At 40.9% G+C, this 26,989-nt stretch overlaps 1 protein-coding gene and 1 pseudogene across 3 annotated transcripts in view; both read right to left on the reverse strand.

Moving 5' to 3' along the window:
* DCL1 (dicer-like 1) overlaps positions 1-26,740 on the reverse strand; it is a 119,484-nt gene extending 92,744 nt beyond the window's left edge. For 2 of the 3 annotated variants that reach the window (XM_087682899.1, XM_087682898.1), the window contains exon 1: positions 25,907-26,740. In XM_087682899.1, coding sequence (XP_087539025.1) covers positions 25,907-26,575 — 669 coding nt within the window. In that variant the 5' untranslated portion in view covers positions 26,576-26,740. The remainder of the gene's footprint in view (positions 1-25,906) is intronic. The other variant, XM_087682897.1, reaches the window with a different exon arrangement.
* LOC148032251 (uncharacterized) lies at positions 3,974-8,154 on the reverse strand (annotated as a pseudogene).
* Positions 26,741-26,989: the final 249 nt, after the last annotated feature.

Here is a 26,989-nt window from a genome sequence, read left to right on the forward strand (position 1 = left end):
TCTCTTTCCCTTTTTCAACAAACCCTTCCGGTTGCTGCATAAATGTCTTCCTGCAGATCACCATGTAAGAATGCAGTGTATACATCCATCTCTATGAATCTTATCAAAGTCAATCTAATGCTCCTGTTTGTACCCCTTTGCAACCAATCTTACTTTGTACTTTGGTGAGAAACCAAAAGTGACCTTCATCTTGTAAACCCATTTGCATGGAAGTGTATTATGCCCTTTAGGCAACTGCACCAAGTCCCAAGTGCCATTTTTCTCAAGAGCTTCCATCTCTAACAACATGGCTTTATACCATTTCTTGCTGTCCTATCTATTCGTTGCTTCCTTGAAGCAAGACAGTTCACCACAGTCTATCAACATGACATAATCAGCCACATAATTTTCACCACGAATGAATCTATCAGGTTGTCTAGTAGCTCTAGACGATCTCCTAACCCAATGATCATTGTTTGCTGGTTGGTGAGCATTTTCAGCTTGCTATCCTGGAAATTCAGCCTGCAAATCAGTATTAATAGCTTGTTGTCATGGCTATTCATGCACATGTAATGGCTCATTATCATGGGCAATAGCTAGCTAATCATTTTCAGCATTTTTTTTTCATTAACAGGTTCATTTACAGCAGGTATTTGCTGCTTTATAGCGGACACATTTTGCTGTCCAGAAGGTATTTCTTCCCGAAATACAACCCTACAAACCTCCTCAGTCTTATCGGGTTGTTTATGCAAGCGATCTTCCCGGAAGATAACATCATTGCTACATACTACTTTCCATTTCTCGGGATCCCACAATCTATACCCCATTTCACCCTCGTCACCATATCCTAGGAAAATGCATTTACAGGACTTTGGCTCAAGTTTGTTGCAGTTTTCTTTACGAATGTGCACAGAAGCCTCACAGCCAAACACTTTCAGATGAGCATATGAAGGTGGCTTGCCCGACCGCGCTTCTTGGGAAATCCCCCCCCCCCCCCCCCCCCCCCCCCGCATGCGATCTTCCCGGAAGATAACATCATTACAGCGTACTACTTTCCTTTTCTCGGGATCCCACAATCTATACCCCATTTCACCCTCATCACCACATCCTCGGAAACTGCATTTACAAGACTTTGGCTCAAGTTTGTTGCATTTTTCTTTACGAATGTGCACAAAAGCCTCGCAGCCAAACACTTTCAGATGAGCATATGAAGGTGGCTTGCCCGACCACGCTTCATGCCACAAAGAAACACTTGGCTACTCGATCATGGCAACAACTTAATCGCTCACACTAGATACATGGAGAGGATACAAGGTATCAGTTTTACAACCTCTGGCAATCACTCTAGATCCCTTACAAATCTTCCATTTTCCATTACCAAAGGTGGTATGAAAACCATCATCATCTAGCTGCCCTGTGCAAATCAAGCTCTTCTTGGGCTGAGATATATGTTGTACATGCTAAAGTGTAAAGACAAAGCCATGTTGAAAGTGTAACTGCACACTGCCAATACCTGCAATCTCACATGCATAATTATCCCCAAGATGGACAACACTATGTTAACCCCCTGTAAAGACAAAGAACCACTCACGATGAGGGGTGACATGAAAGGAAACACATGGATCGAGAATCCACGTATGCATGCCATCATCTGTATCTACAAGTAAAGCATGTGCACCAAAGTATGAAGAGACAAAGAGTATGTCACTCCCACTATCACTGTCATGAGTGACTACATTCACCTCTTCAATTTTTACACTGCTCTTCGTAGGCTAACTGTTCTTCTTCTCTTCCTTGCTATCATCTATCTTCTTGCCCTTTCCTTTCTCTTTCTTCCATTTGTAGCAGTCACGTTTAAAATGACCCTTCTTGCCACAATCACGACATTCACCGCATCCCTTGCTATCAGATTTGCCTTTCTGCAGTGATCTGCCCCTAGTATGCAAAGCACTAGTAGACTTACGAGATGCATTGTTCTGCCGATTCATTTCTTCCATGAGTAGAGCACTCTCTACATCAGCATACAAAAGAATCGCATTTAAATTACTCATAGCAGTCCTGAATGTATCCCAACTTTCTGGAAGAGTGCAAAGCAAGAACGTAGCCTTAAATTCTTCATCAATCAAGAACTTCAAGGCAACCAGCTGGCTGAATATAGAGTTAAACTCACTCAGGTGAGTAGACATTGTTGTACCCTCTTTCATACGCAAATCCATAAGCTTTTTCAGCCAATACACTTTGCGTGCAGCACTTTTCTATGCATATAGTTCTTTCCATTGAGTCCATATAGCATATGCAGAATCCAAACCTTCAATGTTAAACAGCAAGGCATCAGAAATCAATAGCTCGATGGTTGAGCATGCAAGCTTATTTACCTTATCCCAATCTTCCTATTCAATGTCTGTGGGCTTTGCCCCTTTGGTTTTAATCAGCTTTGCCTGCTTCTTTTGCAACAGGATATTGTAGCACTATTTTTGCCAAACTGTAATAATTCTCAGCCCGAATGTGACCAAAAAACAGCAAATACAGGCCCAAAATTATCACCCAAGTGACCAAGGTACAAACATACCAACCAGCAATAAATGACCACTTAGAAGCACAGATTTCAGATCTGTAATTAAATTTTCAAAAGCACCAAACCATGTGCTACAACATTCCACAACTGACAACTACTGTTCCAAGGGCATATGCATCACATTACATGAGAAATCCCAAATTTTAGCTGCAATTTCTGTTATACATGTATCCACGGGCATAAAATTTGACACGAATGGTCAAAAGCCCCAAAATTTTTGTGCTCAAAGCATCAACCACACATCTGCATTTTCTGTATCATGCGTAGAACAAGCCAAGTTTGCCAAAATAGAGCAATTTCAGCAAAACCCCCAAATTTTACCAAGTGTTGATGTCCAAATTGCATGGAATTCAATCTGCATGTACATGAAATGACCAAATGCTGCATAGATTTAACCCAAACTACAAAAGCCCCAAATTGCACGGGGTCCAATGTGCATCAATGTCGAGAAATTGGGTATATTTCAGCCCAATTTTTGCATATACATGGAAAACCCCAAATGTTAGAGGCAAAATTTCACAAATGAAAAAGGAATTTTTGAAAAAATAAAGGTTGAACGATGGGTCAACGGACCTACCATGTAGTTCGCCACCTGGTACTTGCTATCGTGTCGCGTGTGGAGGCTGTCAGCAACTGCGTCATGCAGGCTGCTTGCTACTGAACTCGTCAGCGCCTATGCAGCTTGGCACCCTGTCACGTTGTCAACGCCGGTCAGTGTTAGTCGTCTCCTGGTCACGGCTGCCCGCTGCTACACGTCACGACTGCAGCTACCCACTGCCTGCCAAGTCAATGCCTGTTGTCGCATATCAACTGCTGCCCGTCACACACTAATTGATTCACGCCATCGATTGTCTACTGTCTAGACAACCCACTCTGCAACCTGACGTCTACTCCTCAACTCGCCCTCAGCGCACGTGGTCTTCTGCCTCAGCCCAACACACAGGCTGCCAAGAACTCTAGCTAATTGCTGGTCTCGTCAAATCTCAAGAAGCGCACAGAACCTGATGGCTTTGATACCAGTTTGTAGAGACCGGGAGGGGCATGAAGATCAAGACAGTGGGTGTTCCTTAGTGGCGAAGAGACAGAGTGTGAGAGAGAGAAATAGCAAAGAGTGAGCACGTTTCTAGGTACAATGACGAGTGTACCTTTAGGTTTTTAGATAGATATATATATGTGTAAGTACAAGTGCTAAGGGTGTGTTCACACCTGAGCACATTTAAAGGCACGAGGGCCTTTATTCCCAACACTTTTTCATAGATGAAAGGATGGTTACATTGAAATTGCAGGACTTATAAGATCCAAAATAGATGATAATCTAGGATTATACTACATAAAAGAGTCAAGAAGCATCAAGTAACAAGTATAGTTGATAAAATATGGCAACTTGGAATTTGAAAGTCTCTCAAAGTAACCATTGGATCATACATAGTTGCCACTAGCAACAAGACTATCCAAAAGACTATCATCCACATTGTCTAAGAAAGCCATATCATCATCAAAATCAGCATTTGCAAGTTCCAAAGCATCTTGATCATCAACCATATGTGTAGGCATATGTGTCTTCCCATCCTCATCATCAGAGAACTCTTCTTCATCAAGAGCTATAAACTTTTCTGCCTTGAGGGAAGCCACATTAGCAAGCGAATGCAAGTTTGCACTGACAAATATCAAGTCATTCACTTGTTTTGTCCCAAACCTATTCCGCTTTTTAGATGCAACATTTCCAAATACACTCCATAGTTGCTCAATGGGCTTGCACCTTGAGACAAAATCCGCATTGCCAATGTTTGAAGCTCAGGTGTACGTGCCCCATAATCTTCCCACCACAAGGAAACCCCAATCTTAAACTAATCTATTTGTGCATCAGTTGACCCAAACCTTCCTAACTTGTTTTTATAAAAACCAAGCTGATATTTCACCAATCTTCTCTTAGTATTAATGGGAACCAACCTAGAAAGCACTATGTCCCAACCCCGCATTACCTCTTCATCCTTCTCTTGACCACACCCTTGGAACTTTGAATCTAATACATATGTTGCTGCATGCATAGATGAGTCATAAGCATTCCATCTTGCCTCACATAAATCTCAGACTTCTTGATACTTGGCATCATCCAAACCAAGCTGTCCTAGCTTCTCAATCAAGCGATCTGCCCTCTCATAGACCTTTCCAATGCATGGCTCTCATCCATCTGCAATTCACATCAAGCGCATGATTGGCTTCATGACAATATTGATGCTTTTCAATTCATTCCAAAATGCATGATCTTGTATGATGTTCTCCACTGCTATACCAGCCCTTGATCTAGAAGTAGCCCATCCCATCCACTCATTACTTACCACCAATTGCTTCAAGGGTAAGCTTACCTTCTCAAGTCTCTTTGTCATAAGAAAGTTATAGCCAAAGCGTGTCTCAAAGTACTTTAAGATATCTTTTTTAGGTCATCTCCTATGGAACTCACTATGAATGAACTCATGGCTTTGGATGAAACTAATTATATCCTTGCCCTTTTGGATGAAGGGATCAATCCATGACAAGCTACCAATGTCTTTCAACAAATTGCTCAAACAATGAGCAAAGCATGGGCTGAATGTGATGTGCAGATATCTCTCCTCAAGTCTCATACCTGCTGCCCTATTTGTTGCCTCGCCATCAGCAATGGACTGGATTACATTTTCAGCCCCAACTTTTTCAACACCTTCCGCCCATTCCTCCACAAGCTGATCTGCACTTTTTCCTGTACTTGAGGCATCATATGAGAAAATGAATTGCATTTTTCCTTAAGAATAAGCAACCATCCCATGGATGGACCGTTTTCGAGTATCACTCCACCCATCTGCTATCAAAGAGACACCATTCTTCACCCAACTTTCTTGCATAGTTGCCAAAGCACATTCAATTGCAACCTTTTCCTTTTGCAACAAAGTGGTACGCAGTGTCTCATATGACGGAGGCTTATAGGTTTGACCATACTTTGCAATCTCTTGGACCATCTTAAGGAAGTGGGAGATCTTATAGCATTGAATGCGACATGATCATGGTAGAAAAACCCCGCCACAACTCCATCCACCCTGTCCTTTTTACGAGGATCCCAAGTTGTTCCCAAGTTTTATTGCTTGCTACATTTTCCATGATGGGATTTTGAGGATGCAAAAGTTCAAAGTCCCCCATGCATGGCTCCATCACCCATGACTATATCATCAGCTTGTCCGCTAAAAAAATATGCATCAATTGCTTGCTTTTTCCTTGCACATGCTTTGTCTTCTTCACTTGGGTACTTTTCTAAGAGCTACCTTCGCATTTCCGGTGTGGTATTTGGGCAAAAATTTATTTGGCCTCCAATGTCAACATGACATAAGTGTTGCTTCACACGATTGGATCCTCCTGTTTTCAATGGCTCACACCTTTTGCATTTCCATTTCATTGCACCTCCCTTTGATGCATAATGGTCCACTTTCTCAACCTCATCCCACCAACTAGGCTGAGATCGCTTATTGCCCAAAAGCTTTGATCCCTACGAAGCTATGACTTCTACAAATTCAGGAATCAAAAGCATTAGTCGATCCTCCATGAGACTCAGCCTGTTTTGAGAGAGAGAAAGAGACTATTGTGAAAATAAAGTTGTTTTAGAGAGAGAGAGAGAGAGAGAGTTGTAATTAGTAAAAGAAAAGGCCAATAGCTGTAAACAATAAAATATGAGGCTCTAAGCTTGTTGAGAGAGAGAGAGAGAGGAGAGAGAGTGCTATAAAAACAAAGCTAAGATAGAGAGAGAGAGAGAGAGAGAGCTGTAATTATTCTGAAATGGGGGAGAGAAAGAGAGAGAGGAGACTGCAGTCCAACGGACAATTTTCTCTTACCTAGAGGTTGAAACAATGCATGCGAGTCGCAGCACACAACGCCCTACTCCCGACAGTTTGCACACCAATCGCCACAATCCAAACAGCTCGTGGGTCACTTTCGGCAACAGCACCCATCACTTTTTCAACATTACCCTTTGGGGAACAGCAGCATCCACATTCCCCTTCACGTTCCCCGCCCTGCTCCCGACAGTTTGCACACCAATCGCCACAATCTAGACAGCTCGTGGGTCACTTTCGGCAACAGCACCTATCACTTTTTCAACATTCCCCTTTGGGGAACAGCAGCATCAACATTCCCCTTCACGTTCCTGCTTCATAGGCGTTCCCCGTAGCATTCCCCCACATTCCCCACCACATTACCCACGTTCCCCCGGCCGTTCCCCCTTCATAGGCGTTCCCCTGCAGTATTCCCCTATTCCTTTGACATTTTTTTGGTGTGGAACGCGTTCCCACGTTCCCAAGGGGGTGGAATGGTGTTCCCTTGCTACTATGGTGCCACTACCATTACATCCATATATGAAACTCAATAGTTCCTCAAGAAGTGTGGTCGAGCAAGCCACCTTCATATACACACTTGTGAGTGTTCGGCTGCAAGGCATTTGTACACATACGCAAAGAACAACGCAACAAATTGGAGCCAAAGTTCTGTAAATGCATTTTCCTAAGAGAAGATCACATCATTGCTACGTATAATTTTCATTTTCTCAGGATCCCATAACTTATACCCCATTTCTCCCTCATCATGATATCCCAGGAAAATGCATTAAAGACTTTGGCTCCAATTTGCTGTGTTGTTCTTTGAATATGTGCACAAATGCCTTGCAGCCAAACACTCTCAAGTATATATACGAAGATGGCTTGCCCGACCACACTTCTTGAGGAACTCTCCTGACCTTAAAAACTGAGATCAAAGAGAGAGAGGATGGGGCTGTAATTCATGCACTGTCTACATGGAAACTTTATTTGTTGGGGGCTGATATTACAATGCAAATGGAAATCAAACTTTAAGGTAACTTTCGACTCAGGCAAAGTTATCAGAAAAACATATGAGATGGGAAAATTTATCTCTATGTTTCATTTTAGATTGTATATATTGATGGTAAAAAGAATGCTATGGTTGATGCACTGTCATTGTAAGCCACAAAGTTCAGCCATCATGATTTATCACATTGAGTTGGATGCCATAAAAGAGCAATATGTTGTTGATTCGTACTTTGCTAATGTTTATGATCAGTTGTGCAATGTGTAAAGGCATGAGCACTTTGTGCTAAGAGATGGATTTTTTATGATGCTTGGACGACTATGAGTTGCGAAGCAATTGAGGCCTAGAGTTATCACTGAAAGTCATGCTCCTCCGTATGCAGGACATAATGATGTTGATGCCACAGTCAAGGCAATGGAGCATTTCTTTTATTGGCCAGCTTTGAGACATGATATAGAGCAATTTATCACGACATGTATCATATATGGGAAGATAGAGCATGATAGGCAAAAGATGTTGGGCTTGTTGCAACCCTTGCCTATTCTTAATAGACCTTAGCAAAGCATTGCAATGGACTATATTCTTAAACTTCCTAGGACACCTACAAGGAATGATGAGATAAGGACTACTCACTTATATGCCGAATGTCCCAAGCAGAAACCATCCACTAGCTCAACCATCATACCTTCCATACCCTTGGGGCTGTTTGGAGTCGAAACAGTGGATGCTGAGGCCACTTCTATCTCGCTGAACGTCATGACTAGGGCATAAACGAAGCAGGCCAACATTTCATTGCTAGGACCCAGTAACCTAGATGCAGCCTCAATAGGAAAGAAGACCCGTTGAAGAAAGAAAAAGAGGGTCAATGCCAAAGTGATACTAAAAACAAACAGCGTGACCACACTAACAAAAGGGAAGCAAGTGGCAGATGTAGAGGCTGAGACTTCAGTGCCTAAAACCACAGAGAAGGGGAGTGCCAAGGTTGGGGAATACCCATACCCTAACCCAAAGCACCAATTGGAAATAGTGGACAAGGTTAAGAAGTGCTTGCAAGTTTAGCAAATAGGCCAAAATCATTCGGATGAGGAACAAAATAAAGGCTAATCATATGGCACGCTTGTTTCTGCAACATCTCTTTAAGTATCATGGTATGTCAAACTCCATCCTTAGTGATCAAGGCCCTTGGATGACTTGTTTATTTAGGAAGGGGTTATTTAAGAATATGGGTACCGTGCTGAAATTCTCATCATTCTTCCATCGGCAGACAAATGGTTAGTCTGAGAAAGCAAATTCTACATCGTTAGATCTTTTAAAGCGCTATGTTTCAAACCACAAGACACAGTGGGAGCAGTATTTGCCATTGGTTGAGTTTGCTTACAACAATACAGTGCATAGTTCCATTGGTAAAGCTCCGTTTGAGGTAGTTGAGGATGGCAGGAAGGTACCACCTATCTTGCAAACTAAGGACAAGATCTTTGAGGCTCATTGTTATGTGGAAAACTTGGATAGAGTCTATGCAAAGATAAGATATGCACTTCAGAGATCACAAGAAAAGCAAAAGAAGGCAGGTAATCACCATAGACGTGCTTTGCAATTTGCAGAGAGCGATTATGTATTGCTGTGTTTTGAAAAGACAAGGCTAAAAAAGATGAAAGGAAGAGAAAGGTTGTATCCGAAGTTGAGTACAAGATACTATGGGCCCTTCTAGGTGTTGGAGAAGATCAACAATATGACATATCGGCTGAAATCACCTCCACATTGGCTGATACACAATGCCTTTCATCTCTGTTGAGGCCTTTTCATGGTGATGAGCCAAAGGATATGTCTATTGAAACTTGGCATGAGGCTGAGGAGCTAGATGAGATCTTGGTACCCATGAATCTTTGCACATAAGTAAAGAAATGTCAAAGATAAAGTTTCCAAGAGATATTTGGTGAAGTTTTAAAATTATTCGCCAATAGATGCAAAAAGGATGGGACATGATGACTTGGCAGACCATCCTCAATTGTTGCAACTTTACGCAAATGCCTTTCAATTAGAGCCGACTTCAATTCGAGCAAACTTAGATTCAACGGAGCAAGGATCTACAATATTGCCTAATACTCAAGGGAAAAGATAGCACTTCCACTCCTTCAGTTGTGGATAACTCTTGTATATAATGGATCTTGAATGTATTAAGCATGCATCCAAGGTACTGTGTTGATAGTATCTCTACCATGAGGTCACTACTTAGTATGCTAGTCATTGTGAGATGTATGTAGATAAGTTTGCTTGTTACCATGGCTCTAAGACTATACTTTTACATCAATTTGGGATCAGTTCATGATCAATGGAAATGAGTTTTTGCCTCAATGTTGAGACCAAATTCTGATCAACTTCAATCAGTTTGAGAACTATTTATGGTCACTTTTGGGATCAGTTTTTGCATCGAGTGCTAATCAGTTTGAGTGATCAATTTCAGCTTGGTTTTCAATCAGTTTGAGAACTATTTATGGCCACTTTTGGGACCAGTTTTGCATCAGTTTTTGCATTGATTACTAATCAATTTGAGGTCACATTTGTAGCAGTAAGTGATCAGTTCTCAAATCAGCAAGTGATCAGTTTATGATCAGATTATGCTCAGTTTTCAATGGTTATGAGCTGGTTCCATGGACAGCTGCATGCAATTAAATGCCATTGATAATATCAGCCATGGTTTAAGCTGAGAATATGCCTTACTATGGTTGTGGAGTTAGAACAGTTGAGAAACACGAGTAATGGTGCATCCAATGGATTTCGAGCAACAATTCGGGCTAATTCTCAGAGTTATTTGATGTTTATGCTAGCTGGAAATTTTCAGCAAGCTTTGGGGTTATGTGGCATGGTTGGACAATAGTGGCTAATGTTGTGACTATGATGCCTTATGGAACATCCAGTGCAGTATGCTTTTCCTTTGGCACAACGCAATGCAATCGAGAACAATTGCAAGGTTTTCAAGGGGGAGGTATGTCACGGGGACGTGAAATTTTGACAGGCTTTAATGTTGCCGATAACATTTGATTAATTATCAAATGTGCAAGCTTGTTTAGCACATGTGATGCACATGGCAGCTATTTCATGGTAATAGGTCAAGGGCCCCAAGGATGCAATGGGTGTCAAAGGCAAAAGTTGTGAAAAGTTATGCCAGTTGGGCTTTGGGGGTCAATTGGTGTCAGCTTTGACCCTAGCACAATTGTTTAGCTAATAAGTGTCAATAGTGATGTTAGGGACTAGCACTATTTAATTAATTAATGCCAATCTAAGGGTGAATAGAGATTGAGAACCACTCCAAATTGCAAATGGCCTAGCCAATTTAATTATGGATGGACTTAAGTATGCACCTAGGGAATGGTACCACAAGTTTGATGCATTTATGCATTCTTAGGGATATTTCCATAGTGATGATATGGATCCGTTTTTATATACAAAGAAGGCTTGTAATGGTATCCTTATGAGTTTAGTACTTTATGTAGATGATAAATTCATTGTTGGGAGTGCTTATGGTAAGTTGGATGCCTTGAAAAGTCAACTCAAGAAGAGCTTTGAGATGAAGGACATCGGACATGTCTCACATATTCTTGGGATACGCATTACCTGCGATCGCTTTAAGGAGCTCCTTACTTCTCACAAAAGGAGTACATCCAAAAGGTCCTTGAGCAGTTTCACCTACAAGATGCTAAGCCTATTGGCTATTCTTTACCTTCTCATGTAAAGGTTAGTCAAACCGATTGTCTCTAGTCTGATGAGAAAAAGGCCGAGATAGCCAAGATTCCTTATGCATATGGAATGGTTGGGAAATTTGAAGTATGCCATGATAGCCAATAGCCATGACATAGCATTTGCAGCAACAGTTGTGGTATGCTATATGGCTACACTTGGTGGACAGCATTGGGATATCAAGGAATCATGGATTTTTACATTAAATCCACATGTCTAGCATGTCTCAACTCATAGAAACTGCTGCTACAACCGATGCTTTGTTACATGGGAAGGATTCCTACTTCCTAGAGAGTAGGGAGAAGCTAAATAAAAAGTTATTTAAGGCTAAGAAAATGGGCAAATCTAAATATCGACCTAAAAAGAGGCCCAAACAGCAAAAAATGGGCTCGAAAACATTGGCACAATGTAGGAAATTGATAGCTGCAAATAAATGTTTTATTTATGGATAGGAGGGTCACATTACAAAGGACTATCCCGATAGACAACAATCTGGAAAATCAGAAAATCAAATAGATTCTAAAGAAAATAAGCCCAAAACATCTCTGGGATCGGTGCCCGATGTTGTTAGTAATCAGCCCAATGATGATGCTACTAAGTTATGCAGAGCATGGGGCAAAATAAGGGATTAGCATATATTGATTTTCTTTGATAATGGTGCACAAGCCAACTTCATCTTTGTTGACATGGCAGCCTGTCTAGGCATCAGAGAGCAGGAGATGGGACCTATGGGAGAAGTTCGAATGGCATGTAAAGGCCATACAAAGCTTGGGTTGCATATATAGGGATATCTGGACAGCGAAGAGTTCTTCGTTGCTCCGCTTGAGGGTTGTGATGTATGCCATGGTGTCATTGCATGCATGCAATGATTAATCCTCATACAAAAAATATCACTATTTAGCATAAGGAAAAGGTACTTACAATTTATGTAAAATTGAAAGATAATCTGTCGTTGTATCTACAGGTGCCATTTCTAAAGTAATGAAAAATCGTCTTTCAACATACTTGGTTTTTACTAAGGATAAAGATGATAGTGAGAATGTTGGGAACATGTATAAGTCACAACAGGATCCCATATCATTTCTAATAATGTATGTTGATTGCTTCTCTCAGTTACTTCCAAGGCAATTATTACCTCAAAGGCCAAAAGATCATGGCATAGATCTTATCCCTAGAAGAAGTCCACCTAATAAGCCAGGCAGAGTCGGTGTAGCCCAGTAGGAGAAGATTATGAGTTAGGTGTATTGGAGCTCATCTAAGAGTGAAGAAGTTCAAGGAGGAGTGAATGTGAGTGTGACGGCTGGAGAGAGAGTGAGAGAGAGAGAGAGAGAGAGAGAGAGCAAAGTCAAGTACAATTCGATAAGAGTGTACCAATAATGTGTTGGTACATGTATAATGTGCGTATACTATACATGGAGGTTAAACCGGGCCTTTATCCCAACAACCTCCCACTTAAAGGTCTGATGTGAACCTCTAGCCAACTCCCACTAGTCGTATGCAATGCTCGAACTGAGCTTTACTTAGACCTTTAGTGAGAATATCTGCAGGGTTATCTTGTGTTCTGATCTTGGTCAATGTGATTTGACCATCCTCCAAAATCTGTCTAATGAAGTGATATCGCATATCTATATGCTTTGTGTGTGAATGATACATGGCATTCTTAGTCAGATACACAGTACTCTGGCTATCACATCCCAAAACTGCAGTACCCATAGACATGCCAAGACCCTCTACAAGTCTGCTCAAACATATAGCTTTCTAAGAAGCTTCAGTAGCTAATATATATTCAGCTTTAGTGGTACTGAGTACAACGATGTGCTGTAACATGGAGCACCAAGATACAACCCCACCAGCAACTGTGAAGACATACCCGTTGGTGGACCTACGAGTGTCCAAGTCACCTACCATGTCTGCACCACAATAACCCTACAAACTAAGTGCACCTTGCCTATAGAAAATACACTTTCTTTGTGTACCCTTTAGATATTGAAGAATACACTTGACAACCTCCCAGTGTGTTTTGTCAGGATTTGACATAAACTTGCTAACAACTCTCACTACATCAACAATGTCTAGACGAGTAGCAACCATAGCATACATAAGAGAGCCACAAGCTGATACATAAGGGACTCCCTTCATAGCATTTGCTTCCACGTCATTCTTTTGGGCCGTTGCCTTTGCTAAGCTTAAGATAAGGAGGTAAGGGTACCCCAAAAGGCTTAGCTTCAGCCATGTTAAATCTATCTACTATCTTTTCAATGTACTTTTCTTGAGATAAAAATAGCAATTTCTGCATTCTATCTCTACAAATCCTCATGCCCAAAATATGCTCTGCATTCCCCAAATCTTTCATGGAGAAGGCTGATTTCAGCTGATTTTTGAGAGCATCCAAGCTAATCTTTATTTTCCCAGCTAGCAACATATCATCCACATACAAAACAAGTATGATGGGGCTGCCATCTGTATCCTTTTTCATGTACAGGCAATGATCTGCATGGCTGCATGTAAACTCATGAGATAGAATAAAAGTGTCAAACTTTTTGTACCATTGTCATGGTGCTTGCTTCAGCCCATACAAGCTACGTTTTAGCTTACACACCATTTGTGCTTTTCAAGGAACTACAAAGCCCTCGGGCTGTTTCATGTAGATTTTCTCATCAATGTCACCATGCAAGAAAGTTGTTTTTACATCCATTTGATACAGCTCCGAGTCCAATATAGCAGTGAGAGCAAAAAGCACACGTAGAGTGGTCATCTTCACAACAGGTAAAAAGACCTCTTGGAAGTCAATCCCTTCCTTTTGTACATACCCTTTGGAAACTAGCCTTGCCTTGTACATGGGTTTCCCATCAACTGTCTTTACTTTATACACCCATTTGTTTGGAAGTGGCTTCCTTCCCTTGGGTAGGGACACAAAATCCCAAGTATCATTTGCATATAGAGATTTAATCTCTTCCTGCATAGCTATGCATAGCTAGCTCCCACTTACTGCTGAACTCACATGACTTAGCCTCTTTTTATGTAAGAGGCTCACCCTCATCTGTAAGCATCACATAATGCAAGGAAGAGTCAAACCTATGTGGTTTCCCTCTTACGCGTGTAGACCTGCATACCCAATGGTCGACGTTTTCAAGAATTGGGTCTACATTTGGAGCTATATAATTTTCAGCATTTATTGGCTGTTGTAAGCCATTTTCAGCATGTTGTTCAAGCTGTACAGCACCTTCATTTTCATTACCAGAACCTGCATTTTCATAATCAGCAAGCCTATCTTGCTGTTCGTGACCTCCTTGTGCTCCTATTTGCTGTCCATCATCATCTAGCTCAAAAATAACTGCTGATCATCAATTTCAGCCTGTGGTACAGCACCATGAGGCTCATTTTCTGAAGTAATAGGTGGCTGCAAACTCTGAAACTTCACCTTTTTCATACCTTCATTAGAGGCTAAAGTACCTTTCAGCAATTTTGCCTCATTAAACACAGCATTACGGCTGCGAATAATTTTCTTGGACTGAGGTAACCACACTCTGTAGCCAAATTCACCCTCATCACCATAGCCCATTAAATGCCTTTGGTGGATTTTGGGTCAAGTTTGTTCCTCAGCTCATCCCTAGCATGCACAAAAGCATCACAACCAAATATGCATAAATGGTCCTATGAGGCCAATTTGCCAGACCAAACCTCGTCAGGGATGCCATTATTTAAAGACTTGTTTGGAGAGCGGTTGCAAATGTGAACCGCAGTTTCGAGTGCCTCTCCCCAAAATTAATGAGGGAGATTAGCAGTGGACAGCATGTATTGCACTCTTTCACATAAAATCCTATTATATCTTTCAGCCACCCCATTTGAAGAAGGACTATAAGGGGCTGTAAGCTCCCTCTTAATACCATGCAAGTCACAAAAGGACATGAATTCAATCGATGTGAACTCACCCCCATTATCAATTCTCAACCATTTCAACTTTCTACCTCTCTGAGTGGTCACAAATGCATGAAAAGTTTTAAAAACAGTAAACACTTCACTTATCTTTTTCAACAAGTATACCCAAATCTTCTTGGAACAGTCATCGATAAAGGAGACAAAATATGCAGCACCACCCAATGATTTCACGGGCATACTACATACATCAGAATACACCAAGTCCAAGATATTGGACTTACGAGAGACACCAAAGTAAAAGGAATTTTTTATTTGCTCTCCAAAAGTCAAGTTTAGAGCCTTTTCCATCAACTCTCTTCAGAGAGGTAAGGACATCAAGTTCTTTTTGGCTCATATAGCCTAATCTCTTATGTCATAACTCCAAGTGGCTGCAAATTTCAGCAACTACAAGAAACTTGCCATTCAAGGCTTTATAGTGCAAACAATACAAAGTGCCCTTCTTGGTTCCTTTTGCAATCAACATGGAACCCTTTTTCACTTTCCACAAACCACCACCAAACAATGTGGTATAGCCATGCAAGTCAAGCTACCAACAGATAGTAAACTCTTTTTAATGCCAAGCACATATCTAACATCTTTCAACACAAGCTCTTGACCATTGTCTAAACACAAGTGTATAGTGTCAATCCCATCAATGCTGCAAGCATGGTTATTTCCAAGATACACCTTTCCATAACTGCCTATATTAAACATAGCAAAACACTCCAAGCAAGGAATTTCATGGAAAGAGGCACCAAAGTCTACAATCCAAGACTAAGTGACACCATCATCAACTGACAAAAGTGCTTCAATCACATCAACCTAGGTAATTTGCATATCCTACAAGTAATATACAAGGGCATCATAATCAACGGCACATAATACATCAACCTCTGTATATGAAACCTCCTCTATGACCATACTAGAGGCCACATTTGCCTTTTATTGCCTCAAATGCATCTATCTTATCTTCCTTCTTTTTATCTCCTGCATTCTTCTTTCTCTCTTGTTCCTTCTTGTAATACTTGCAATTAGGTTTCTTAAGGCCCTTCCAACCACAGTGATAGCAAGTAATCTCACTATTTTCCTTTCGTTTGCTCTTGCTTCCGTTTCTCTATCCTGCATTTGCATTTTTCTTTTCAGCCCTATCTCTTACATTATAAGCTGAGTTATTGCCTTCTCCACTAGACATACGTCTAATTTCTTCATTCAAGATAGAACCCCTCACCCCACCATGTGAGAGATTGGGTTATTGCTGAGTGAAACCACCAAGGTTTCCCAAGGGTCAAACAGTGTCATGATTAAAAAAATCGCCCTCAACTTATCATCAAAGTCCAAATTTGCATCTTTGAGCTGATTTAGAATCCTTGTAAATGCACTCAAGTGCTCAGTTGCAAGCTTTGACTCATCCAGTTGCATATTCACCAACTTGCTCATTAAATGCACCTGATTAACAGGTGTGGTGATCTCATAGGTAGTTTTCAGCTTTTCCCATATTGCATAACCTGTATCTAAACCCTCAATGTTTGTGAAGATATCATCAGTGACACCCATCTTTATGTAAGCCACAGCCTTTTTACTTACTTTGGCCCAATCTGCATCAGACATTAGTGCCACCACACGGGCAAAAATTGTAGAAATTTACCAAATTTTGCACAAATCCCCAAAATTTCAAGTCCAAATTTGCATAAATGTTAACCAATCTAGCCTAGCTGAGCAAAATTTTGCCAATACATGAAAAGCCCCAGATTTCTGGGATCCAATGTCAAGAAATTTTCCTCAAAATAGCAAAATTTTGATTAATTTGGCAATATCCCCAAATTAATTGAGGTTACCACACGCAATGTCTACAATTTTTCACTTCCAAACCACTGACAGACTTAAGCAATGTCAAATCCAGGAGAAGCCCAATTTTTCCGGCCAAATTTGCGACCTAAACCCTAAACCCTCAACCTGCCAGCCTGGGTTGCAACCTGGCAACTGGTGTCTTCTCACCACGCGTTGAACCCGTCTTCCATTGCCCATCTCGTCACGCATGTTGCAACCTCACGTGACACCTGTCTGATTGTCCACGCCTGTTGCACGCTATCCGCCAGTCGTCGCTTTTGCCCGTTGCCAGCTCCCATTGACCCTGCCAAGTTGCCCACGCTTGGTCGCCACACACGCCACTTGATCGACTGTTTGCGATAGTCCACACCCGCCTGTTGGATGCCGTCCCTTGGTGGAGACTAGTCACGCTGGTCAGCAGCGTAGTCGCTCAACTCCAGTTTAGTCACGAACTCCAATCGAGTCCCTGCACGCCTAACGATCTTATACCGTAAGCTCTGATACTAGTTGTTGGAGCTCAACTGAGAGTGACAGAAATTTGAGGAGAAGTGAGCGTGAGAGTGTGATGGCTGGAGAGAGTAAGAGCAGAGTCAAATACGATTCGATAAGAGTGTACCAACAATGTGTTCGTACACAAAGAATAAAATGCATTTATACTTAGGGCACGTAAGGGTGCATTCACATGTACAATGTGCGTGTACTATACATGAGGGTTAAACCGGGCCTTTATCCCAACAAGGTGAATGAGCTATTAGAAAAAGGATTGATTTATCCCTGCTCATCTCCTTTTTGAGCTCCAATGCTTTTAGTATAGAAAAAGGATGGTTCATGGCATATGTACATTGATTATCGTGCTCTAAACAAGATCACAATAAAGAATCACTTTCTGATTCCTCGTATTGATGATGTTATGGATAGATTCCAAGGGGCAGCCATATCCAACCATATAGATTTTAAAAGTGGGTATCATCATATATGCTTAGACTAGAAAATATGCCTGAGACAACTTTCAGGACATCTTTTGGATTGTATTTCTTATTATGCCGTTTGGACTTACGAATGCTCTTGCCACTTTTAACAGATGATGGATCGCATATTTAGGCCACATAGAGGATTTGTGGATAGTTTCTTTGGTGCCATGACTGTCTATTCAAAGAATGAGGCATAGTATAGAAGGCACTTGACATTGTGTTCCATGAACTGCATGAGCATAGACTGGTTATCAATGACAAGAAAAGTGAATTATTATTGCATGAAATCCACTTTTTGGGGCATATTGTATTGGCTAATGGTATTCGTATGGACCCTACAAAGGTTGAGACAATACAATCATGGCCACCTTTGAGAAATGTACATGAGATTCGCAGCTTTGTGGGTTTATGTTCTTACTATAAGAAGTATGTACGCGAGTTTGCTGAAATTGCATCTCCATTGCATGCTTTGCAAAAGAAAGATGTGCCATTTACATGGACAGCAACGGAAATTTCAACATTTGAAAAGTTCAAGAAAAAGATGACTTCAAATCATGTGCTTGTCTTGTCCAATCTAAGAAAGTCATTTGTAGTTCAATGTGATACATGTGGTAATAACAGTGGAGTTGTTCTTATGCAGAATGGCTATGTTATAACTTATGAGAGTCGAATTCTCCACGGTGCAAAGAAGAATTTGCATGTCTATTTGCTTGTAATCCATGTGCTATCTATGTGAAAACATTGTTTTCTGAGGGGTGATTTTATAGTGCTAACAAACCATCAAACTTTGAAGTACTTTCTAACGCAAACAAAGTTGTCAGAGAAGCATATAAGATGGGCAAATTTTCTCTCTATGTTTCGCTTTCAGATTGTACATATTGATGGTACAAAGAATGTTGTAGTTGATGCACTATCACGTAAGCCACAAATTTTAGCCATCGGAATGGTTTATCACACTAAGTTGGATGCCATGAAAGAGAAACGTGTTGTTGATTCGAACTTTGCTAATGCTTATGATCAGCTTTACAATGGCCAAAGGCATGAACACTTTGTGCTAAGAGATGGATTTCTAATGATGCATGGACGATTGTGTGTCACAAAGTAGTTGAGATCCAGAGTCATCACTAAAAGTCATACTCCTCCATATGCATAACACAAAGGTGTTGATGCCACGATGAAGGTAGTGGAGCGTTTATTTTATTGGCCCTCTTTGAGACATGATGTAGAATAGTTTGTTAAGACATACATCGTATATCAAAAGGTAAAGTATCATAGGCAAAAGATCCCGAGTTTGTTGCAACCCTTGCCTATTTCCGATAGGCCTTGGGAGACGCATTGTAATGAACTTTATCTTTGCGCTTTCTAAGACACCTATGAGGAATGATTGGATATAGACTATCATTTGCAGGTTTAGTGAACAAGCCCATTGTATTTCGATGAGGAAGAAAATAAAGACTGATTGTATGGCACGATGCTTTTTGCAGCACATCTTTAAGTATCGTGGTATGCCAAAGTCAATCGTTAGTGATCGAGACCCTCGGATGACCTGTTTATTTTGGAAGGGGTTGTTTGAGAATATGGGTACCACACTGAAATTCTCGTAATCCTTCCATCCGCAAACAAATGGTCAGTTTGAGAAAGCAAATTTCATAGTGTTACATCTTTTGAGGTGCTATATTTCAAACCACAAGACACAATGAAAGCAACATTTTCCCTTGGTTAAGTTTGCTTACAACAACACAATGCATGGTTCCATGGGAAAATCTCCATTTGAGATGGTTGAGGGTGGCAAGAAGTTACTACCTATTCTCCAAACTAAGGATAAGATCTTTAAAATTGATCGTTATGTAAAAAACTTAGATGCAGCCTTTACAAAGATGAAATGTGCACTTCAAAGTTCGCAAGAAAAGCAAAAGAGAACAATTGATCCCCACAAACATGCTTTGTAGTTTACAGAGGGTGATTATGTATTGCTGTGTTTTGAAAAGACAAGGCTGAAAAAGATGAAAGGAAGAGAGAGATTATATCTGAAGTTGAGTATGAGATACTATGGGCCCTTCCAGGTGTTGGAGAAGATTAGCGAGGTGGCATATTGACTGAAATTACCTCCACATTGGCAAATACATAATGCCTTTCATGTCAGTTTGTTAAGGCTTTTTCATGGCGATGTGCCAGAGGATATGTCTGTTGAAATTCAGCCTGAGGTTAAGGAGCTCAATGAGATTTTGGTACCTAAGCAAATTTTGGCACATAGAAAAAGAAAGGCCAAAGGTAAAGTTTCCAGGAGATGTTTGGTGAATTTTCATAATTATTTACCAATGGATACCAAATGGATGAAAGAGAATAACTTGGCAAACCATCCTCAATTGTTGCAACTTTACCTAGATGCCTTTCAATTAGAACCGACTTTAGTTCAGACTCTGTCAAGTTCAGCAGAGCAATGATCCGGAGTATTGCCTGATGCTGAAGGGGAAGGTAGTACTTCCCCTCCTCCAGTTATGGATAGCTCTCATATGTGGTGAATCTCAGATGTATTCAACATGCATCCAAGGTACTGTGCTAACAGTATGTTTGCCATGACCCATGAGGTCACTACTTAGTGTACTAGTCACTGTGAGATGTATGAGCCTCACCCGAGCACTAGAAATATACTTTTGCATTAGCTTGTGATCAATTTGGTATGAATTTTACCTTGATTTTGAGACAAAATTTCTGATCAATTTCAGCTCGGGTTTTTATTAGCTTCAAAACGTTTATGGTCACCCTTGGGATCAATTTTGCATCAGTTTTTGCATTAATTACTAGTCAGTTTTGGCAATGAGTTTATTATCAATTTGGGATCACATTTGCAGCAATTTATAATCAGTTCTTCTTAGATCATCAAGTGATCAGATTATGCTCAATTTTCAATGGTTTACATGTGGTTCCATGGACAAGGCATATGTTAAGATGCCATTGACGTTTTAGCTATGGTTTATGCTTAGTTATACTATGGTATGGTTTGGTTTTGCCAGATGAGTTGAGCTCATGAGAAATAGATATGTTACATGACAATCTAGCAATGTTTTTGAGATTCTTTGTGAGTTTTATGTTATGTTATGATTGGTTGGTAATTTTCAGCATGTGTTGGGCAGATGGAATGGTTGGGCAACAATGCGCAATGTTATGTTGACTATGATGCCTTGTGGAAATTACATTCCACTGTTTTGCTTTTGATGCATCTGGCAGTGCAATGGAGAACAATTGTAAGGATTTCCAAAGGGAGGGCTATTATGAGGACATGTATTTTTGAAACCTCACTTAGCATGTGGATTAATTCTTAATCACATGGTTAAGTAAATGTTTCACATGTGGGGTGCAACTGGGGTTAGAGTAAATTTACAAGCTTGGGGCCTGAGAAAATCACGAGATGTCAAAGATAAAAGTTGATATAAGTTATGTCGCACATATACTTGGTAGTATCTGGTGCCAATTATTGGTCTAGATCATTTATGTGGCCGTAAGTGCCAGTTGGTGACACTAGAGAAGTGGCGTTTAATGGTACCTGACACCAATCTAATAGTCAAAGATAGCGCAAAGACACTCAGAAATGGAAATTGCCTAGCCAATTTAAATATTGGATAGTCATATTATTTTTTTGGACATTGAAATAATTATTAGATTAATTTTGAATATCTAAAGACTGAAAATTAATATTTAACTATGGATAGTACTGGAAAAACCATTTAGCAAGGTTGCCACTTGTCAAAAATGCCCATGCAAGACTAAAAAACGTCTTTAGAGACTGGAGAGAACCAAATTTTAGTGCATTCAGCCTACAAGAGAGAGGAATGAGATGTTACTCATCTAATCTACAGCCATTGGAGGATCTTCTGAGGCAGCCAGGGACAGGAGAAGACCAACCAACAGCAAGTGATAGCATTTACAAGCTATTGAGACAAGGCAGCAGTAGTAAATGATTGATTTTTTTCAATTCTTTGCATCTACAAGCTATTGAGACAAGGCAGCAGCAGTAAATGACTAATTTCCTTCAGTTCTTTGTCAAGAAAGTCTAAATTCTCTCTTTGCTCAACATTCTCTCTCATCTCCCGACCTTTCTATAACCTTGCTTCAAAGATTACAGCATTGAGATCACCATAGGCTGAGAAATTTCAGATTTCCTTGCTATAAACCCTAATATGCAATAGAAATTAGAATTTAGTAGCAACTTTGAGAAGAGTGCTAGAAATTAGAAGTTCCAAGACTTGGATTCACCAAGGCTGAAGCTGTTTTCAATCAAATTCAAGTGAAGGGACCAGCAAATCAATGATTTTGGGACATTTTCCATCTCCATCAAAGCAAGTGAAGCCAATTGACTGCCTGAATCAAGGAAGAAATCAAATTGAAGACTTGCTAGTTATTTTGGATAGCAAGGGGAGTTGGAATACTAAAAGGGCTTGGAAAAATCCCATTGTACATCAACTTCTTATTTAACTAAGTTAAAGAAATACTGAAAGAGGTGCCAATTTCGGGGCCAACAGGGTGTCCAATGTCCAAGATTGTAAGTTGATTTGCATTTCTCCGTTTTATAATAAATATTGCTGCTACAACTAGGTTGTAATCAGGGAATTACCACCCATCCACAGAAAAAAGGCTGGTTTCATGGTTCTATTGCCAGGATACCACTCAATCCCTTGATTTGGTGGGCCCAAGGTACCTAATCGCAAGCCAAAGCTTTATGCTAGTGTTGATTTTTACTCTTAGCTGAGAAATTACAACAATATGTTTTCATACAATGAGATGGACTCAAGCAATGGTGATGCCTCTCAATATAAACATTCACATGGAAATGAAAGAAATGCAATGCCTGACCTTGGACAACAAGGCTTAAACCATGGAGAGCAAGCTGAAAATGTTGTTGTTGGGCAAGATGCGCGGCCTTCAGGGCATAAGGAGACTAATGACTAGCAAAGTGAAGAGGAATTGGATGATCAATTCAAGAATCGAATGAGAACAACAGCAAATGTCTTTATTGAATTCGCAAAGGATCCTCAATTTACCCACTTTATGAATGCTCCGAAGAAGGACAGCAAACGCAAGAAGAATAAGACGTCTTCTACACCTTCCGCACAACAAGCTTGACCTTGGACAACCAAGGCTCAGACCATGGACAGCAAGCTAGTTTCACCTCGAGCCAAGGGTACTAATACCTATCCACCTCCTTCACCCAAGGATAGACAAGCTTAACATTGTGCTTGCCATTGAACTTCCGAATGGTCGAATTCTTCAACATCATTGCATGTTTCTTCTTGCCGAGAGATGCAAAGACCATCTGAAGGGAAATGAATAGTCGTAGAAGACGTATGGGCACATCAAGGTGGCACCCCATGAAAAAAGATTGAAAGTAGCTAAAACATGAGCAAAGGTTGGCAAACGCTCTTGCTCAACCCATTCCAATCCTCCATGAAAACTCACAATGGTGACAGTCAAGTAGTGTCTGTTGGAGAAGCTCACATGTGTGACCAACAAGCTATCGTGAATGGAACTCCACGGAGGTGAGGGAGAGAGAGAGGAAGAGGGGGGGGGAGAGAGAGAGAGAGAGAGAGAACTTGCAAGTATACACAAGCTGAAAGATAGATTGATAGTGATAGATGGAAAAGAAAAAACGGAAGGTCTTATCAAGGAGGCACTGTCTAATCCTGTACAATGATTCTAGAAAAGGAGATACATAAATGAGAGAGGTGCAACATGAGGATGGTCATGACGGTCTATTGACAAGCTCAAGGACCCGATGTAAGACATGGTTTAGAGGTGTATGCGCATGGCTCAAAGGCTAATCAAAAGCCAATGTGACTCGAAGGCACTAGACACATGACCATAGACCAAACACACGAAAAAAGCTTTCGAGATCAACTCAAAGGTCATGCGGTAAGTGGTTACAATCCCCCCAAAAAATATAGCTCCTAATAGAATCTCCTGCTCCTGCTGAGTAGACAGCATTATTGGTGGTGTGTGCACGCGTCACACTGTTGGCATCAAGGGCGGCATCACTAGAGTTGAGGCAGGCATGTACAGATGCAACCATCTTCCCTTTCAACAATGAAGGAGCTGTAGCAATGGCACATGCAAGCATATGGAGATGGCGATAGCAGCACAATCCAATCCTACGTGGCTCTGATACTAGGTGACCCACATGCTATGGTGAATGGAACTCCATGGAGAGGGACACGCTCTGATAGCCCAAGTATGAACTTTCACTTTAAATCCACAAAGTCACCTAACCATCCTCTTTGTCACAACCCTTTACTCTATCTCAATCTGCCTAGAATAGTCTTCTTCATGATTAAGCCACAAATGTGCCACCTCACCTCAATCACATAAACACTCTAGCTCACAAGTACTGTTAAAGTAACTACATTAAGGTCAATAAAGCTGTTTTTCTTGCCATCAGATGTTACAAAGCCATCCCAAAGTTGATGTCCTTGTAGTATAAGCTTGAGCTCTTAACAACGAGGTGGTGGTTTCAAGCCTTTTTGGGAGCACAATTAGTTGGACACACTATGTTCACATGCTGTGATCAAGTAAATCTACGCTCTCTTGCCACTAGAACACTTAATTCTCCTCCTCCTCAATCGGTTCACCAAGGAGGACAATCCCAATGCAATCAAGCTCCATTGTTTCATTCGATTTATAACCTCTCCTATCCACGAATAGAGCAATCTGAGCATGGATCTTACCTTGCTCACATCATAGTCACATGAAAGTCGGTTTCATGGCTTACAAATTTGGGGAACACAATGTTCTTGTTGCCATTCCTGTTCTACAAACATGCATAGTGAGATGAAGCTCTCTTAAGGTGTATGGGGATGAAATTCTAAACTTAAATCGTCCTTAATCATACGAGAGTGTTGTGCAATGCTATATTGAAATAGTTTTATGTTTTGGGCCTTGTATCCTCTTATGCTGCAAGTTTGTCAATATATCACAGGGGCATGGCATTCCAAATATTTTGGATCCTCATTCCAAAAAGGAGTCTCATTCCGTGTGACCATGGCTCACATGCCTAGTTTTTGAAGGGGAGGACCCCCCTTGCAAAAATTCAGGTCTGTCTTTATTTAAAACATTCTACTTAAAAGTATCAATGATGCAATGGAGTATGCTAAGTACATGCAAGGTGAACAGCTTCTTTTGGACATCAATACGGAGAAATCACACTATATAGTGCAGTGGATTATTTGATATAAGTCACAAAGACCTTAGAATTTGGACAAGGCTTGCAATGCTCTAAGTCTCAAGGGCAATAGCACACCTCTCCCACCCATGCATAGATGTCAAAGATTTATGCACACTAAAAGAATTACAGAATTACTACATGAAACAAAGGAGTAGCAGGGATTTGACCAATGTGAAAGGGTACTACAGGTGTGACAGAACAAACAGAACTGTTAAGAGTCAATGTTAGGAATCCTCCAAAGTTTTCAACATGCTTCCAACCAAGGCACATCAAAATAGCAGTTCAACAACATCTCACAACTTGAGCTCAAGGCTAGATGATGCACCTCTTTCTTCAGACTACTCAATCAGAAAGAAAGTAACATGCCATTTGATATTCAATAGCTATGGCTTTCAAGTTAAGGTGAAGGATATTTCAAAAACTTGATGCAGCTTACAAGCTTCAAACAAAGCTAGGGACTTTGATTGTATACCACAGGCAGAGTAAACAGCTTAGCCAAACTCAAAGTAATTTGTAACCTTGGCTTTAAAACCCTTTCTCTATACTTAGAAAACCTATCCTTATTTATGAAAAAGAAGAAAGGTTGAATCCATTACAAACCACACCGAAGTACAAGTTGTGAAAAGCAGAAAAATACAATGAAATACAGAGTCTCACAGAGTTTGTAAAAATGAGGAGCATGTCATAAAGAGAAGAAAAGTAGAATTTGTAAAGGCAAACCAAAAAAAGGTTGCCAATACTGACAGGTCTAAGAAGTGCATGAATAAGCCTCTTCTGCCTCAAAGACCTCTCTCTAGCCACTCAAACAACATGACAGACATGATTGAATTTAAAGTAACATCATACCTGGTAAACTAGTGGCACTTTAGGTACCAGAAATACAGCGAGCATTTTCTTACTTTGATCTCGCATTTGTTTGTACTTGCTTTTCATCAGAAGAACTGCAATAAGAGTTTTTCCAGCTCCTGTCTCCAAAAATGCAATGGTGTTCTTTACTTTGGCTTGCTCAAGTACTTCCAGCTGATACTTTCGAGCCTGTTCTTCTGCAAGTTTCCCCTTTCTTTGATCCAATGTACTCTCTAAGTCGTTGACTGAACCATGCTCCTTTTCCCTTTCTTTCTTGCGCTTTTCTCTTTCAGATCTTTCCAGCTCAAAATCTCGAAATCCACGTCGATAGACTATTCTTCCACTTCTGTCCCTTTGCACATACATTTTCTCTTGATCCCTTTCCCAGCAGTTTTCCCTTTCACGCTTTCTGTCACTTCTTGTCCTGTCTACTAAAATATTGAATCTTCTTGCAGAGGAGGTTCTACTTCTCCCCTCCAGATCATTCGCCCGTAACCTTTTTGATCTCTCATGAACCTCACCAGGTGATCTTGACCGTTCCCTTCTACGAGAAGTGCCATTCTGCCTGACTGAATTAGATTTCCTTTCCTGCCTCTCTAAGCAACGATCTTTTTGCGACCCTCCATTTTCCTGTGCTTTTTCATCATTCTGATATCTTTCAGAAGGCATCCTTCCCCTGCTTGTTTCTTTATCCCTCCACAAACCGCCCCCTGTTGCTTCATGTCTCTCCCTGTCCCTATCTATATCCCTGTCCCGGTTCCAGTCCCATTCCCTGTCCCTGTCCTTTTCCCCATCCCTGTTCCTGTCCCTGTCCCAACTCCTGTCCCTGCGATCCCTGTCCCTGTCCATCTCCCTGTCCCTATCCCTGACCCTGTCCCTGTCCCTGTCCCTGTCCCTGTCCCTGTCCCTGTCGTTGTAACTGTCCCTGTCCCTGTCCCAGCAGTCTTTATAGCCTATCTTAACAACTTCCATCTCTGTTGAATCAAAAACCTCTCCACATCCTTTCGATGGACCGGTTCTATTACTAATCTCTGTTACTTGCAACCCTGATTGTGATCCATTTGCTTCCATCCCATACTCTGG

Source organism: Lygodium microphyllum, chromosome 8 (assembly GCF_053477565.2).
Source record: "Lygodium microphyllum isolate KBCC chromosome 8, Lygodium_microphyllum_v1.1.10, whole genome shotgun sequence".
Classification (NCBI taxonomy): Eukaryota; Viridiplantae; Streptophyta; class Polypodiopsida; order Schizaeales; family Lygodiaceae; genus Lygodium; species Lygodium microphyllum.